Source organism: Mustela putorius, unplaced genomic scaffold (assembly GCF_011764305.1).
Source record: "Mustela putorius furo isolate JIRA1106 unplaced genomic scaffold, ASM1176430v1.1 tig00000083_pilon_pilon_pilon, whole genome shotgun sequence".
In the NCBI taxonomy this organism is placed as follows: Eukaryota; Metazoa; Chordata; class Mammalia; order Carnivora; family Mustelidae; genus Mustela; species Mustela putorius.
This window is the reverse complement of record NW_025421273.1, coordinates 45,347,533-45,366,391: the sequence shown is the minus strand read 5'-3', so window position 1 is coordinate 45,366,391 and position 18,859 is coordinate 45,347,533. Positions and strand designations below refer to the sequence as shown.

General features: G+C 43.4%; 1 protein-coding gene across 26 annotated transcripts in view; it reads right to left on the bottom strand.

The window, feature by feature from the left end:
• The window catches only part of LIMCH1 (LIM and calponin homology domains 1), a 326,042-nt gene that overhangs the window by 61,370 nt on the left and 245,813 nt on the right, over positions 1–18,859 (bottom strand). For 9 of the 26 annotated variants that reach the window (XM_013062177.2, XM_013062179.2, XM_013062180.2 and 6 more), the window contains 7 exons: positions 18,040–18,306; positions 10,137–10,439; positions 7,241–7,477; positions 6,385–6,714; positions 4,954–5,069; positions 4,733–4,844; positions 4,029–4,289 (listed from right to left, as the gene is read on the bottom strand). The exons of 16 other annotated variants lie outside the window; for them this stretch is intronic. In XM_013062177.2, the coding sequence (XP_012917631.1) occupies positions 4,029–4,289; positions 4,733–4,844; positions 4,954–5,069; positions 6,385–6,714; positions 7,241–7,477; positions 10,137–10,439; positions 18,040–18,306 (1,626 nt within the window). The remainder of the gene's footprint in view (positions 1–4,028; positions 4,290–4,732; positions 4,845–4,953; positions 5,070–6,384; positions 6,715–7,240; positions 7,478–10,136; positions 10,440–18,039; positions 18,307–18,859) is intronic. One more of the 26 variants, XM_013062181.2, reaches the window with a different exon arrangement.

Below are 18,859 nucleotides of genomic sequence, written 5' to 3'. Positions count from 1 at the left end.
GTAATGGACACCCAACATAGAAGCACACGCTTACTGACCCTTTCCCTGATGTGTTAATACATTTGCACAAATGACATCAAAGAGCGTTTCTGCAGTTTTCTGAAAGCAAACCAGAGCTCCAACCAGAACCCCAATCAGTGTCTTCCGCATGCGTTTGACAAAAACCACAATTCCTAGAAAACTGGCAGCCTTAATCAAAGCCAGACTTGGATAATATTCCATAACTTGAAAAACCAAAGTTTCCCTTTTTACAGTCTTTTATATTCTTCTGATTGTTTAGATCTACAAAGTTGTACCTTCTGCAGGACAGACACTTTAAGTTTTCATGCATTTGATAAAGCGAAGAAAAAGGTTAAATTAGAAAAAAGAAATTAGGACGCTGAAAGGGCATATTTTAAAGCACATTTTAAAAAGCAGCTTCCACAAATGATTATCTCTTCAGCAAAGGGAAATATTAAGAGAAGGTTCTTACCTATGCCCTCAAACGCAGTTCATTTCTGCACTCCAATGGTGGACAAAGAATTATTTGAGCAAAGAAAAAAGGTCCTGCTTTCGGTTTCCAGCAAATTAAATCTTGTGGTTTTCAGCAAAAATTACCTAGTCTCGTGTTCAGTTTCTTAATAGTTCATGGGGAAAAGAGTCATTTCTAGAGATGTCTTCCTCTAATCTTGGGGAAAACACCCTGGAATAAATGGGTGCGTGCACCCCCCCCCCCACCACACACACCCTTTTCTCTTACCTGCTCTTATCATTCTAGAACAGTTTGCATTCGTGCATTCATTAATAATTGTTTTCAGCAAAGACAACAAAGACAACCACACCAGTGCAAGACCCAAAGTCTCTGTTGAAATGGCCCAAAGGTTTGTGAATATTTCTTTTCTGGCAGTTAAGACTCATTTTCTGTTTTTCCAGGGGATAGTTTCCAAAGGGGCTAAAGTTTAACCCAATACACTCAATTTTCTAGAAACACTCCTACATTTGGAACCAATGACCAATAGATTTCTCCACAGTCATGGGAGAGTGCATGAGAAGTTAGTTCTGGAGACAGGATCAACATCTGCCAGTTCATAGGCCTACTGGAGTAAGCTTACTCAAATCCAGTGTTTTCTAAATTATCTACGGAGGCAGCAGAGAAGTTCTGCCTAGTTAACTGAGAAATAATGAACTGATAGGATGTGTTTTGTGTCTTGATCTGAATATTTTTGTTCATGTGTTATTGAAGGAGACTATACACACAGAAGGGCACCGGCCACACACATACCCCTCGGTGAGTCTGCGTAACCCAGACACATCCAGAGGTCAGTGTCGAGTGTTCTGTACTATGTAAATAGTATGTATACCTTTGAGTCTGGCTCCTTAAGCCCATTTTGTTGATGAGATTCAGCTATATCTTGTTGCAGCAAGGGAGAGGCTGTATCTGAATTTACACTGCTTCTATGCAAGATACTTAACAGCCTTTCACTGACATCTCTACCAACAAATGTAGATTCATGCTAAAGTGTAAGCGCCATGAGGGCAAGGAGCTCTTTTCTGGCTTCCCTGAACAGTGACCAGATGAGGTCCTCCATTAAGTATTTATTGAGCACTTACTGGATGTTCTGGAAATTGAAGAGAAAAGAACAGCTCAGTCTCTGAAGATAATGCTCATTTACCCTTTTACTATACACTCACAGATTTCAGGAATCACCTCCTAATTCATTAGATTTAAGAGGGCATCCATTTAAGCAGAACTGTCTTTGCAGTTAAGGAGAAGATAATTAGAGCTTGGGCTTCTAGTGGCTTTCTCCTCTGTTCTATGGGAAACTGAAAAGTAAAGGTAAATTTAAAAAAAAATCACTAATAAAGAGATTTTAAAAAATAATACAGAGTAGGTAAGTCAATAGGTATAAAATTGGCCAGACAAATCACAGTTGGTATAAGCATCCTACCAGAAGGCGGGGGTGGTGGTGGTGGTGGTGGTGGGGTAATGAAAAGGCAATGAATAAAGTTCAGTTCTGAGGGTAAGGATATTTAGAAAGATAAAGAGAATATTCTGTGCATCCATTTCATGTATGTAACTTTTGGCACTAATCAAGCATTTTGGGATCAGTAATTAGCTGGTTTTATACCTCCATATTGTGAACTGGCACTGCTTCATTTGAAGTGAGAGGGGAAAAAATGGGTCTCTTGCTCATTTAAAATTATCTGCTAGCACAGAGCCCTGTTTTACACAGAGCAGTTACTCAATAGATAGTTGTGGAAAAGAAACATGAATTCCCAAGGCGTATGCTCCCTCAGTCATGCACCTGGGACACGTAGCACGTGGGACCACATCTCCTGCTCACACTAGCCATTCATTCCCACTTGGATCTAAAAAGGACTTTCTCCAAATCACAGAGGGACAGTTACAAGTGACAAGGAATTCATCAGACTGCCACCGTTTCCTCTAGTAACCAGTGCAGGCCACGTGCTGGAGGGGGACCGTGGCCTTCTGCTCAGGTAGGGCTGGGTCTGAATATTGGATCTGTAATAACCAGCTGTGTGGACGTGGGCCTCTGTTCCCTAATTGCAAAATGCAGATGAAAATTCTTCCTCTCAAAGGTCATGCGAGGAATAAGTCCATGGGAAAACACCCGGAAAGGGTAGGCAGCCGCGAGCCTCCACTTCCTTCTTCCCTTTCATGCTCACTTGCTTTACAGCAGCCCAAGACGCCGGGGCCACGCTCTGTCAGGGCATCTGGAAAGTGAGTGAGGGTGATGGACAAGGCCCATCAGTCAGTCCCTCTCTCTCGAACCAGCCCTGACAGGCCCTGACCAGCCGGGACCCATGCGGGATCCGCTCACCCATTTCTCTGTCCATGGCCTTACCTGTGAATTTCCAGAAGGTGAGCTAGAGGGAGCAGCCACCCTTTGAAAGGGCTACCGAGCACTCTGGACTAGAAGACAACAAAAACACAGCTCGAAGAGTACCCCCGCCTCCTGAAACCAACGTTACAACAAGGTTTTGCGACAGCGCTAGGAGAATTCGGAGGCTTACACGGCACAGATTAAATCCGGGTCATAAAGATAGACGGGATCTTCATTTTAAAATTTGGGTGTCACTTAAGGTTTTCCCTGCTTCCCATCCTAGCCTCTGACTCACTACTTTTAGGGTCCTTCATGAACCGGAACCCCGCTGCTTCCTGTTTTCTAGTGGATCCTGTTGTTGTGCCCAACACCTCTCACTTTTATTCCACTTAGATCTGGCAGACCCTACTTTTAACAAAATGTATCACTCTCATTAAATAGCAACAGAGGCTTCAACATTTAGGACTTTTAACTACAAACTTCGGATTATTTCCTTACTTGTTCTTTTTTCTTTTTCAAGATTTTTTTTTTTTTTTTTTAATTTGAGAGAGAGAGAGAGATGGTGGGAGAGAACACATGAGTGGGGAGGAAAGGGAGAAGCAGGCTCCTCAGTGAGCCGGGAGCCTAACCTACGGCTCCGTTCCAGGCCCCTAGGCTCATGACTTGAGCCCAAGGCAGACGCTTAACCGACTGAGCCACCCAGATGCCCCTCCTTATTTGTTCTTTTAAATCAAGTCATAGCATGGAATAGAAATCTTACCTCTAGAAAGCCCTGAGTGTTTGCTAATGTTGGAATGAAATGGAATTACAAATTGGTAAGTGGTATACGTCTTCTTTGGACCTGAAGACGTTCCTGGAATCAAAGTGAAATCAAGTAGCTCAGAAAGAAGTTCAATTCCTTTACCTGAGGGCTCCTATACGAGCTAGGAGGAAATAAGAGTTACCCATTTAGGGGGCCCACAAGATGAGTCCGAAAAAAAAATTTGCTGAACCAGAAAATTCACAAATGCATCTTCTTTCCATACCTGCTTATAGGCAAAAAAGGAAAAAAAATTCTTGGCCAATTTTTATCATTCCATTTCCACAAGCAATCCCAGGTAAGTGGCGCTGAGGTATCATAACGCGTTAATAACATACTCAAAGCATCTATGAAGGCTCAGACCAGAAAAACAACACCACAAAAGCTCAGGAAAATCTTCTGACCTCGTATCCTTCAACGGCGGACCCCTGGCAGATTCCTCCACATCCTGCCGCTTTGCAAACGGAACTGGAAGGAACTGGTTTACGTTGGCTCCCGCGCGTCTAAGACACATCCCGGTTCTTCTGACCATCATGTCATCTTTTTGTGACTCATACAACTTTCCTGGGCCTTTCGGTCTGCCGCTGCTCCAGGCAGGAGCTGTCATCCTCTCTGAGCTCTCTTCTGTCCCCGAAGTCTTGCTTTCGGAGGCCAGGGGACACACACTAGGGCAATATTCAGTCCAGCCGGTCAAAGGCCACTTATTGCTAAAGATGTTTTCAGTAGCATCCCCCAATGGCATCAACCCAAGACAGAGGAAGCCAACGTCCATGGAGGCAGCAGCACACAGAGCAACCGAGTACTAACACTGTGGGCCTCGGTCATGCAATGGGTATTTACACCAGAACGGGTTTCCCTTTCCGGTTTTTCAGGATTCCCGAGAATGAAATCTGGCCAGCACCCAACCACATGCAAAGGCTCCCATCTCTACCCAGGGAGGGCACTGAGAGCAGGACTCTGACCCTGGGCTGGGTGCATTCTTCTAAGTGACTGAACTCCACACCACGTCAGTCATCAAGGGCATACTGTGGCTCGAAGCTGTTTTCTGGGGACACAACAGCCACACACAGCAGAGGCAGCACACCCTGGAAGGCAGGCAAGCGCTCACAGTGGCCGGCCGCTCTCCTCTGATGGCTCAGCCTTTGGCGGCATCTCAGAATCTCTTTGAGCAACTCCTTCCTTCTCTTCCTTGCCATCCTGTGGCAGCTGTTTGCACGTCGCTGAAGCCAGAGAGGACAGCTTTACTGCTAGGGAAGAATTCACACCCGAGGCCTTGACCCCACCTGTCATCCTGCACCTCCCGGGAAGGGAAGGAACGTCGCTCCTCACCTTCCTCCGCTCCTGGGTGCTCGCTCAAACCGCAGACGTGCTCCTCCTGGGTCTCCAGTACGGGACCCAGCTGCGACACCCTTTTGCAACAGTCCCCTACGCCAGAATTCACTATTCTGTTGACAACCAAGCAGCATTGGTAGCAAGAGAGAAGAGGAAAGAGAATTATGAAAGGACACAACAAACGTTGTTGAGAATGAGAGATTAAGAAGAGTTCGGCTGCTGTCATTCTGGAAGCTGGTTAGTAAGATGACATACTCAGATGGAGAAAAGGGAAGGGGAGTGCCAGCGAGCGCCTGCGGAAAGTCAAAGTAGGGCTGGCAAGAGCCTGTCCCCATGGAACTGAGTGACGGCCCCCTCAGTAGTCAAGCACTCAACGATGCATTTCTTACTACCTCCTGACCCCCACCCCAGGTCCCCATCAGCCTCTGAAACACCAACTGTATATCTGGTGTGTGCAGACTATTTCTATCTACAGTCTGCTATCCTCCATGCTGTCGGCCATAAGTACTGGATGAAAGACACCCATCTCTGCATCATGGACCATTCACTGTTGCCTTTGGATTTCAAGGACAGAGCACAGAGGAGGACATCTTGAGCATTTCCCCTGGCCATGGAGAGCGTTACTTTGCTCTCAACACACAGGTGCAATGGAGGTTCCCAGGACAGTCCAGTGGCTTATAAACCTCCCATACCTGCTTCCTGGAGGAGAGACCAGCCCACAGAACTGAACCTCCAGGAGAGGACCTGGGAACTCAAAGCTGGAAGGCTTCCAGTGAGGAGGAGAACTGCTGACAGGCCCGCAAGGGCTTCTCCTAGGTGATCCCTCACACATTCGTTGGGCGAATCAGCCAAGGAAACTCTTGACTCACAGGAACCCCAAGAAAGGAGTCTTTTTCCATTCACAATTCATCATACCTTTTTTTTTTTTTTTTCTAAGTAGGGGAGGGAAGAGGCCTTTACTTTTTTTCACTTCAATGTCTAAATTTGAACGAATGATATGAGTCACTATTTTTTCCTCCCTCCACGGATAGGAAAAGAGGGAGGTTGTAGATAAACCTGAATTCTACCAACAGATCTCTAGAAGAAACGCTGGGGTATCATTAAAACATTCTGTCGAGTTCATTTCAGCATTTCCAACTAATAAAACAGTGCTGAATGCAGCCGAGGGAAAAGGGGTCCTTGGCCAAGATTACTGGCATTCCCCGGCGGTGATTCTGGGGACAATGGAATCAAAATGGATGCCTGCCATTAACTGTCACACGCGTGCTCCTCCCCAGGGCGACCCGTGGACGCTGCTCCTCTGCCAACCAGCCAAAGAGCCTGTTCCCACTATGGGACCGCCAGGGGTCTCTGAGAGGTGCTTCGACAGACCCTTGCAAAGCAGCAGCGGCTCCCATGCGGGGCTTGGACCCGGATGGAGGAAAATACCTGGGATCGTTCTGTGCAGGAAGCGTTTGGTCTTTTCCTAAACTGGACGTGGCCGCGGAGGAAGGGGAGACAGAGTTAGTTTCGGTCTTGCTGCCACGACTGAGGACTCCTTCCACGTCCTCCCTAGGCCCGGCCCGGCCAATGCTGAGCCGCTTCCATTTCTGCTGATCTATCTCTGTCACGGGTCCAAAGTGCACAAACTTTTGCCGAGGGCTGGAAGCTTTCTTATAGGCCCTCGCTTTGCGGCTGGCAAAATCATCACGAATGGCAGTTTCTGCTTTAATTTCTGGTGAAGGCTCAGGGGCACAGATGGGCTCAATATCTCCATCCCTAGTCAGAACCAGAAATGAGTTCCAAAGATTTCTTAGGCAAGTGCAAATTACTAAGAGCTCCCCCCACCTCTGCTTTGGAATACTAGATTTATGAAAAATACTAATATGGTTAGAGCAGAATTGCTTTCCCATTCATCAAAGGAAGGAATGGTCATAGTCTTGCCTCGTAAACAAGGCTTTAAGCTTCTATGGTGCTCAAAATATCACTCCCAACATCATCAATGATGGCATAAGAAAATCTTATGTATGGTGAAATAACAAAAATGGGTTAAGAACCACGTAAACAAGCCTATCGAAATTACCTTTCCCAGTAGTTGGTTCAATTAAAGAGAATATTTTCCATTCAGTGACTCCTAACTTTCAGTATTAATAATTTTCAACGCATACCGAATACACTATGTTTTAGGAGGTATTTTTTTCTCCAGCCATGAGAGTAAAAAAAATGATAGAAGGATAAGCATTTGATTCCTTCAAAGTTTAACGAAACCGCTTGCAGGGGAAAATTCAGGAAAAGCATGACACACCTCGTCTTTCCTGACACTTTCAGCCTCTCCCACGTCTCCAAGTCCGCTTCGGTGATATTGGAGACTGTGACAAATCTTGGAGCCTCTCGCTGAGGGCCGGGGAGGCCCTGAATTCTCCGCTGAGCCAGGTCATCTCTGTAAAGATCTGGCACCTTCCTCACTCCCTCTTCTGCCGGTTTGCTCTCCTGAGTCCGAGTAATACAGGCCACCACTGACTTCACCTCTTGGCCCTGGTTCCTGTCAGTTTTATCCAGGCCCCCACATCATTGGAAAAATCAGGTTCAAGGCAGGGGAGCAGACAAACAGAAGGAATTTCAGAGGCTAAGGACAGAAGGAAATGATGAAGGCACCTTTCCCTTTCTCGAAAAATTCAGAATCACTGGGAACCTTGATTCTTTGCACCTATGCTACCCTTTTGACACTATAATAAGATGGAGCTTTTTCGACCAGATGACAATCTCTAGTTTGGTTTAGGAAGAGAAGCCAGGGCTCGCTGAAAGACTGCTAAGAATGGTAATGAGATTTCGGTTTGACAGTAATGATGCCCAATTCCCACACTATTCAAGTTACTATAATGAATTCAAGTTCTCTGATTGAATCCCTGAGCCCTCTTGGAATGTCTTTTACCGCACCAGTAAAATGTTAGTAACGAGCTCGGCATGATCCAAATTCTAGGATTAGTTGAGAGACAGCTGGAACGTTGTTCACATATTAAATATCTCAACCATAAACTCACAAGTGCCAGGAAGTACCTCTAAGTCAATTCCAAAAAGAAAGTTTCGACCTTCAAAATCAGTCTCTGCTTCTGGACAGCACTGGTTAGGTCTGACTAATGTAAACTTGAAGATTACACAGAGTGTATCCTCTTCACCTGGACCGAGAGAGTCAATACTCATTTGTTCCTTACGTTAAAAACTAGTCACCTTCGCTGATGTTAAAACTGGTATTTTCACCTGTTCTCCCAAGAAGTGGAAGTTAGGTGGCTTAATGCTGACAATGCAGTCATTTAAATCAGGGCATAAACATTCAATGGCATTAAAAAGTCAATTTCTAATGAAATGTGCTTCCCAAGATAGAAAATCTCAAACATCCACATCTCTAGGGCTATTTGTTTTTTAAAAAAGATATCATCCAAGCTAGAAAACCAAGAGGTATTCTTCCATTACCTAGATGATGTGGTGTCTTCGCAGACCCTCTACAAGTTAGGAGGGCTACAGAATTTTCTGTTTACTTTCAGTTTGGGAAAGGGGATAAAGGAAGGGCAGAGGCAGGAGCCACTAGGGGCCTTCTCTTCTTTCAGCTGTTCTTTGATGCTCCCTAGAGAGGTCACGGGCCATCTGAGACTCAGAACCATGTCCCCAAACACAGAGTCAGGTGACAACAGACAAACGAGGCTGGAAATACTGGGAATTAAAATTGCATGCAGCATGGGGCGCCTGGGTGGCTCAGTGGGTTAAAGCCTCTGCCTTCAGCTCAGGTCATGATCCCAGGGTCCTGGGATCGAGCTCCACATTGGGCTCTCTGCTTGGCGGGGAGCCTGCTTTCCTTCCTCTCCCTCTGCCTGCCTCTCTGCCTACTTGTGATCTCTGTCAAATAAATAAATAAAATCTTAAAAAAAAATTGCACGCAGGAGAAAGGGAAAAAGGGAGATGCAAAAGAGACTCCTTTTCCTAACTCAAGTTGCTGATTCCCATCCTTGTGCTTTGATGCTAGTGAATTGTCCAGAAGTCTGTTTAATGTACAACAACAGATCCCTCCTACAAGACCCTCCTAGAATGGTATGTTATAAGGCATGACAGAGTGAGAGACTCCCGAAGCTAGAGTGTGTCCTATAAAAAAATCACGCTAGGCCTCTATGCTCTAACCCCTATTCTATATCCATGCATTTTGTACCTGGTGCTTCGCAGAACAACAGCAACAATTGTGCAAAACACAGTTAAGACATTTTTATTCTTCATTCGACAGAATTTACAAACCCCATTACATGAGAGGCAAAGAGATGGCAATTTGACGATGCAAATCTCTGATTTTGGTATAAGGAGAGAATACAAGAATGATCCACTCTGGGTGATGAAATTTAGCAAGCTGCCACCTTCAATGCCATCATATCCCTCCTAGGATAAGAATCACTGGCCAAAACCCATTTCGCTACAGTTTTCCTTTCTCAAATGAAGAGGATGGGAAAAAAGATTAGGAGAGGGAAACTCATCCAAAAACAATTTCTATAACAGAACAAACAGAAGTGTATCATATTTTTGAGAAGTTTTTTGTTTTTGGCTCCAAGCCCAGCGTGGAGTCAATGCAGGGCTCAAACTCATGACCTTGTTCAAAACCTGAGATCAAGAGTCAGATGCTCAATTGACTGAGCTAGGCATGAACCCTGGTTGTGTGTGTGTGTGTGTGTGTGTTTTAATGAGGCCTATCCATCATTAAATTCTAAGTGATTTTGTTGGTATGTAGAAAGAGAGCAAGCCCAATTTTATTTTTCCTCTCAAAATCTAAAAGGAATTAATAAGAGACAACAGGCTACAGCTACGGAATGACTGTGTTTTCCATTTCCTGCGAGTGGATTGGACCAGCCTTGGATGGTGGCCACTCCTGATAGGCACTGGTACACATCTGCCAGTACCAATAATGCCAACCATTTGTGGTGATGCATCTACTGGAACTCAAAGTTTATTTGATGAATTCAGCCCCATTTTGCCCGAGACCATTCTACTGTCTGCCACTGCATTTAGGGAGACTGGTTATCTGGAGTGCCATTTCAAAATAAACCACCACTACCTATTATTTATAACAGGGAAAGGAAAGAAAGGAATGAGGGCCTAGGACACAAGTCACCTTCACTTAATTCCACTCCCCCTCTCACCCACACGAATACACACACAGTGCACACCTTTTATATTCTAGACTTCTCTTTTCTGAAATTCCCTTTGAGAGCTGTTTGCCGCTCTCTGATTTCTCTGCCTCTTTTTTTCGGTAAGGCCCATAGAGGAGTTGGTTCAATGGCACCGCTGGCTTGGTTTGGTTCATCCGCACTTTCCTTGCAGCAAAGTCATCTTTCTCAAGATCGGGCTGCCGACGTGCCACTTCCTCTTCTGACTCTGAATCTTTGCCACGTTGGTGGGTCAGGAAAGGGTTTTCTTTGCGAAGGATAATGTCATGAACAGCTTCTTTCTCATTACTTAATGGCTTGTGACTGATGGAGCAAAATTAAATAGAACTCTCCATGTGATCAGACCAAACGCTTTTATAAATCCCCATCTCCAGACACACAACTGTGTTGTTAGTGGAAGGTCTTCTCAATATCATTAGTCTAGATGACATCTGTTCGCTCTTTTAGTCCAGAGTTGTAGCGTAGTTAGGGTGGGTTTTAAAACCTTGGTTTTAGCCAGCAAGTAGCAATGCTAAAAAGTCATTTAATGGACAGGACCCCATCAGCACAGCAATGCAGGATCCTAAATGGCTCTGAGAGGGACAATCCGAACTCTTGTCATGATTGGGAAGAGTAGAAAGCTTTTGGTTGTTCTTTTTCCTTTAGCACATTAGCAATGTACCCAGCAGGTCCCCAGTTTGTTTCTGAGTGGTAGGGCAACAATTTGAGCCACCAAGAAACTGATCTGGGGGAAAGCTTATGTGTGCAGCTGTGTGACAGCAAACCTAGACTACGTTCCCAGTTGCAAAGTGTGAGGAAGATCTTTCTGCAGAGCTGAGCTCACCTGAAGCATTTGGAAGGGTTTATGACCAGAAACAGGATGGACCCGGGGCATAAATGCTTCTCTTGTCCTGCACCCTCCCATAAGCAGCTCTGTCTCCTTCTAGTAAATTCTTCTACCCCAATGACTGTCCACCTCTCAGCTCTTCTTCGTCATATGCTAGATGTCAAGTCAATTGTGGTAAAACAGCCAAAGTGGCTAAAAAATTACTACTTTGGGCTATTCCCATTTTCAAAGAGATGTTGAAGACCTCAAACTTTTAAATTCCTGAATGTGGTTTAACGGTGGACTATAGGACTTTCCACTCAGTTTTGTTTTTTTGTTTTCGTTGGAGGCACGTGGGATAGGAATAGGGTCGAACTGTGTGCGTCTGGAATTCCCACAAAGTCCTCTCCCCCTGCTCATAGGCTCAGCCTTGCTTCTAGGTCATTATTATTCTGAGTAATAATAAAATGTTAAAACTTAAAAAAAATCATTTATTATCTTCTCATTTCAAAAAGATCAGTAAATAAATATCTGGACTCCTAATGCTTACCTACTTTGTATCCAATCTCTAAGAGGGAGTCCAGAGTAAATTCTTCATCCTCAAAGGACAACTCATCTCAGAAATGAGAAGGAGGAATTAGCTAGGAGTAAAATGAACACTGAGACTATGAACCCTGATCAAGCAGGCTGCCTGTTCTCCGCTGCTCTGCTCCGTGCCGCTCCAGAAGGCACTATGTCTTAAGATGATAGCAGGACCTTACTCTGATTTTTTGGAAAATCAAATCATCTCTAATCATGAGCAGCAAATTCCTTCTTTTCACTGCTGCCACTGTCCTCACTAAAAATTTAAAACACCGAATTTGGAAGTGGTTGGCAGTACTTTGCTCCCCGAATAAATTTATTTCTTAAAATACAAAATCTTGCCCTGACTCCCAGTGTCCCCGCCTGTCCCCTCTTGGACAGTGGTCATGCTCCTTCCTTGCTCCTTAGCCAATGCATCTGGCAAGTACCAACTGGTGTTGGTTGACTAGGGCCATAAAGAATGGCCAATGGAAGTCACAGGCCATTGAGTTCATGTCTTCAGAAAGGCATTATTTAAAAAGCACAATGTTGATGACAAAGAAAGTGGCTAACTTACTGAGGCTGCACGATTGCCTAGACTTCCTTCTAAGTGTTAGTTCATTTAAACCTAACACTAACCCTGCAATGTGAGTGTTATTAGCATCACTATTTTAAGAGAGTAGAAACTAGGTTCTAGGTTCAGAAATCCGCCCAAGGTCAAAATGCCACTGCTTAAGTTAAAATTCAAACCCAGGTTGTCTGGCTCCAGAGGTTCTGTTTGTAACCACTATACTGGGTGTTGAAACAAAAGACCTGGCCAGGAATGGTACTGAAAGCAGAACATGGTATAAAAAATAAGGCATTATCATGACTATGGGAGTAGGAGAAAGACAAGTATTTTGCTTACTAAATAAAGAGATCTGTGAGTTGTGCTTAGACTGGAGTTGTGATGTGCACTGCTGGTCACAGGCAGCCACATTTTGCTAGGATTAATGATAGCAGAATGCTAACTCATCACACCTCACAGTGCTCGCACAGCACTTTGCAGTTTACAAAGTGCTCTCGAACTCATTATCTCATCTCAGCTGATCTGACTCCAAGTTCAGGGGGCAGTGGACCCCTAGTTTGAACCTCTTACATTCAAAAGCAGCACTCTTTTCATTTTTTTGGCCTGGGGTCATGGGTTACCATCTCCCCCCTCCCCCCAATTCAGGCAGACTTCTTTAGAATAAAACATATGCATTTATGCAAATGGCCATGCCAATTTGTGATGCCAATTTGAGCAGGGAGAATCTGGTGTTCTCTGGATCACAGGAGCCTAAGCCCGGCTAGAGATTCCCTGGGGTGCTTCTTTTTAGGCTAAATGCCCAGCATAGCAGCACTTGTTTCAAGTGATCTCAATTTAGATGTGTGGACTTTAAAAAAAAAAAAAAAAAAGGGTGGTAAAGAAAGCTTTCTGTATCGCTGGCCACGGAAAGCCACGCCCTGCCCACTTGAAAAGAAAAACGGCCGCAATGACTGATTTTCGGCTACTTGCTTGAATCCTGTGATTTCAGAGTTTCCAGGCAGACTCTGGGGTTGGGGGGAGATAATAACACAAAATCTGAACTCATACTTTTGGCCTCGCAGTAATGCATACTGTGTATAAAGAAAGATATGTAGGGTTGTGTTCACAGGTGTCTAGTTACTGAAATTCTTCAGTGGCCTTTTATAAATGTGTTTTTCTTTTTCCCTGAGGGACCTTAAGGGCAGTCTGTTGTAAATCTTCAGTATATCCTACTCGGGTTTTCAGCAATTATGACTCTGAGCACCTGGTATATTTCAGATACGCTAACCACCGCAACGACGCTGTGAGATAGGAATTCTCACGTCTACTGAGTAAAGGAGAACACTGAGGCTTCTAGTTCCAGTTCGGGGGCAGACTCAGGTTCCCTGGCTTGATATTCATAGGGGAGGTTTGACACTTTGATTTTTTTTCAAGCCCTTCACAGGTGAGTCACTTTGGGACGGAGGGGCTGCTCGGCAGGGCACAGCTCGCTGCTCAGAAGGAATACAGTTCAGTGAGAGACGAGAAATGCCCAGCCTTGCCTCCAGCCTCGTAACCGTGTCCGGCTTCATCTCAAACAAGTGAAGCTATCTTGGTAGGCCAGGTTATGGGCTTGAAGCAGGTGAGGGCGGAGGGGAAGAAAAAGCTCTTGGTTCAAACTGAATGAGATAGTTTCAAAGTGAATGAGATAGTGATTGATCTGAAGGAAGAACCAGCATTTTCCTTCACCCCTTTTCCCCTGGTACCACACGAGCAGCCAGCCTAGACTGGCGGCGAGGCTGTTCTACTGAAAGAAACTGGGCTCTCCTGGGAATGTCAGGGGCAATACCAGAAACTTCCCGGCTCACCCAGTGCCCACAGAGTGCGGCCACAGCTAGCGTCACAGAGGCCCTGCAAGGGATGTGTGTGTCTGCTCCTGATCCCCAGGGATCTGTTCAGCAACAACCAGGGACACAGGCATCTGCTGAGTAGGAGTGTAGAGGACGTGTGTAGCACTTAACTGCATCAACTCTTTCCTCTAAAGATTTCAAAAATGTCTATTGTTCCTGGGAGGGTTTTTTTTTTTTTTTCCCTCTGTAATTAATTACTATGTGGTTGAGAAGATCCACAGACCAGCAGAAAAGACTGAGTGCTGAGACATATGAAAACAATTAGAAAAGAAGTACAATCACGTGAAGCCTATAATTCAGTTAAAAAAAAAAAAGTTTACTTCTCCAATGGGAAACACCAAGTAAGACAACTCAAATCTCCATGGCATTTTAATTCAGGGGAAGTGAATCTTGGTTCCCATTTTATCCTCTTAAAAACAGAAATCTTAGCTTTTTTGGCAGAGTCTCATATTTTGGGGTAATTAAGCTAACTTAATCATCAGCTAAAATAGAAGCAAAAGGAGTTTATATACTTCTTACTTCAATGGTGACTCTAATGCATATTAAACTCCACACATTTATTAAGAAGCCCTACTTTCTGTCCCTTGATGCTAAGATACCTCCTAATATATGGTTTGACAGGAAGCTTGGGACTTCTGGGCTTTGAAAGTTAACACAAAAATAGAATGCCATGCACTCTTGCTCCTTTTTATATACAAGGAGGTGTTTGAGAATACTTGGGACAAAAACAACAAAGAAAACAGTCTATAGAAATAAAGCCTTGTTCTCTGTCTATGTACCTCCTCCTTGCCTATGACTTGATATTATTACCCTTCTCTTCAAACACAGATTTTTCCAGCTAAAATGGGCCACAAAATATATGCTGGGCCTCTTGCTGGGTTCAAAGATGTGGTAGTCAGAATCCATCTGGATGGCAAAGACAGAAGATGGCGGTTAAATGTTTCAAGAGACATCAGCATATTTACATATTTTATATTCTTATTTTCCAGATACCAAGAAGCCTTTTCATCTTTATGTGCTTCATTCCAGTTAAGCTACTTTCTGCCACATGAAAAGCAGGATAAACTTAGCATAACTCTCCACTCTGAGGAAGGCTGCAGAAAGTAAGTGACAGGGACACAGACAGGCAAGGCTAGTGACACAGGATGTATAAACCCTGTAAGAGAGAGCTAGCAGCTGAACAGTCTGCCAACAAATGAATTCTGGGTGTTTGGACCAGCTGTGTCACATTGCTGTTGGGGACCTTGTCTGGGAATATGCACAATTTTCCTGAACCCAATTTTTAAGCCAGAAGATCTCAGGTGTGATGATATTAACAGACCTGGGAATTTCTGCTTAATGTAGCTGACTTGGATGAAACATGTAAACAATGGAGCCAGATAATAGGCAACATGGACAGGAGCAAAGAGTACCACATAAATATAATATTCATCCATCAGAATGACATTTGTAAACAACCATGATTCTAGGTTTGTGCACAGTAAGGGAACTATCATAAAAGATTGCAATATTTCATTACAAAATAAACCTCACAGTTACTGCCACAGCACACCCACAGAATTTCCAGTCTTGTCCAATCTCTTCTTTTCTCTCCGTCACCATGACTCCTGCATGTGCTGACTTAGCTTAATGAGGCTCCCCACTCATCTCCTGTTGCTCTTTTGGATACTCTAAAGATGATACAGAGATTTCTTGAAAAATTAAAAATACATCTATCATATGATCTGGCAATCTCACTTCCGCTATTTATCCAAAACTATAGAAGTCAGGACCCATAAGAGATGGTAGCACTCCCGTGTTCATTGCCATACTATGCACAATAGCTAAGATGTAAAAACAATCTAAATGTCCATTGATGGATGAATGGAAGGAAATGTAACATTTACATATAATGGAATATCGGTCGGTCTTTTAAAAGAAGAAAACTCTGCACTATGTGATAATATAGATGAACCTTGAGGACGTTGTTCTACGTGAAATAAACTAGTCACAGAAGGAAAAAGGCTGCACGATTCCTCTTACACGTCATATCTGAGAGTCAAATACATAGAGTCAAAGAGTAGAATGGTGGTTGCCAGGGGCTGAGGGAGGAAGAAATGGGGAGTTCTAATCAGTGGCCATAAAGTTTCAGTTAGGCAGGATGAATAAATTCTAGAGATCTACTATACAACATCGTATCGAGAGTTACAAAACTCTGGAACAATTCAAGATTTGTTCAGAGGGGAGATCTCATGCTAAGTGTTCTTATCACAATGAAATTAAAATTTTTTTAATGGAATAAGGTAGTACAGGATATGGAAGAAGAAACCCAAACGGCCAATACACATATTATAACATTCAAACAGATTGGTAATTATAGAAAAATCAATTTTTAAAAATGAGATTCATTTTAACCAAGTGGAGTAGTAATTTTTTAAAATGATAAGCAGAAAAAAAAATAAGGGTCATGGTGTCTTTGGTAAATTTTAGTTTAAAGACTTCTCAGACATGACACAAATGAAGGCATATGTCAAGGATATTAAGATTAAAAATTTTTTTAAAAAATTCATACTTTTACCTATATTACCTACTCCCACTGGGCCCTAGATTTGAAGACAGAAGGGAAAGTTTGAAAAATGATATATGGTAAGGGGATACTATTCATTTTTGTATTCTTAGCATCGAGCCTGTTCTCTGATACAAGTAATGCTAAAATGATGTTAAAAAAATATGTGTCTGATAAGGTCTTTGTACCAAAATTATATAGAATATCTGGATTTGATTTTGTTTTTTATGATCTACATTACTCTCCATTATCTCAGAAAACCAGAGATCTGCTTGGAACACAAGCACAACTTTATGATAGAGTTTTCTAGAAGTACATATATGTTTAGGATAGATACACTTATCTGTGAGATACCACAGACAGGGAAGAGCTATTCCCTTGGTTGTTTTTTGCTTTTAATCAATACAAAGCTACTCTGGGATTAAATCCATATAAGTCAAGGCTGAACATCCCGTTTAAGAACTAGACCGTATAGCATTAACCACATTTGGAATTGTACAGAGAAATGGGAAATGTTCTGTTAAATGTGTGGGAGGCAGATGTGGTATTGTGGTCAGGACATTTGGATCTGGCCACCTGGTGGGCGGTAACTAGGCTCTCAGACCAGCAAGTCACTTACTCTCACTGATCCTCAGTTTATCTTCTTGAAAATGGGTATGTCACCTACCTCTTCCAATTAAATGGAACAGCAGATGGCAAAGAAATTTCAATGGTATGAACTGTTATGAATTTTGATTTGTCAGATAAATTTTGGTCTCATTATGATTTGTTAGGATCTTTGTGGTTATTATGCAAGAAAAATTAACCAGCTTCTCAAAACACTCCCTGAACTTGTAGAACTGTAGATTTCTGTGACCTGGACTGCTGAAGATTTCCATCACACATGTAATATGAAATCATCCAGATGGATGCTGGTGTCTTTGTTACAATCAAGAGAAGGAATTACTCCATTCTTTGTTTTTTGAGTCAACGTGCTTTAGGAAAGGAGTCAAGTTAAGTGCAATCTTACCACTCCCTTGGGACAAAGTAAGTGGGTTTTTGTAAGCCAACCACTCTGCTTTCTTTTTTTCATTTTATTTGATTTTATTTCTTTTCAGTGTTCTAGAATTCATTGTTCATGCACTCCACCCAGTGCTTCATGCCCAACCACTCTTTCCTAAGAGAGCGCTCCCCATTTCAAAGGAACTATTTTCCAATGATGTGTCAAGTAAGGTAAGAGCCATTTAGGAGTAGCATGAAAATTAATAAGCCGCAAACAATTGAAAAATAAAATGTTATTGCTAGGTAAATCCCGCAGCCTACAAATGACTAACTACTAATCCTAAAGGTCTAATCAAGCAGCAAGAAGCTCACTCTTTGGTTCCATTTAAAATAACCAAGTTCTTGGCGGAGACATGCCCCCGGGGGCAAAGACTCACAGCTACTTCTATTTGCTTGAGGAGGGGGTAAGAGAGCTGCAGAGGGGAAAGCAGGAAGTGGGAAACAGGATGGAAACTCCAACAAGCCAGACGGACTCCAAAACCCAGGCATGCACAAAGGCAGCCAGGCCAGCTAACCTGGAAAAGCGCTGTGCCGCGGACATGACCTTGATTCCAGCTTGTTCTAGCCTTCTGCGCTTTTGGATTTCAACAGCATCTTTTCCTTCAGACTTGGGAGCGGGGGCGCCCACAGCCCCCTCTGGAGAAGGCTGTTCCTGACCACTGCCCGTGGGTAATTCTAACCCACCATCAGAAGGCTTCCCACCAGGATCCACTGGGCCGACTGGGTCCTCTTCGCAAGGAGACCCCACTTCACTTCCCTCTTCCTCTATTGCTTCAGGATAGCTAGTGAGTTGGACAAGACGGTTTACCAAACTAAAAGCCTGGGCCAGGGAGCAAGCCACATGTCATCTCCTGGTCATTCTGATACTACTTTTCACTTAAAAAAAAAAAAAGTTATAGTATGCAGTACGATCCTGGTCATGTGAAGAAAGTCAAATGCTGCCATTAATTTGTTAATAAATACAATGCATTATAATCTCAATAGTAGGAGCTCTTTCAAAGCTGATGTTGGAAGGCAAAAGCCTTTTCTGCTGGAAATATAAAAGGCATGATTTATTGAATCATCAAAACTTTTAATAGTGTCTATTCGATGAAATTCATAGATAATAAAGGGAGGTGATTAGAAATAAGCATGCAGTGATTGGAGTGGTTTTGCTCAAAGGGTTAGACTACATGGTAAGTTTCTTTTACTGGACTCCAAGGTTCTTGAAGGCAGGGACTCTATTTACTACTGGGTCCCCGGTGCCTAAAAGACAGTGCCTAGCATGTAGTAGGTGTTGAATAAAAACCTGCTGACTGAATGAATGCATAAATATAAAGACATAATCAGAGCTTA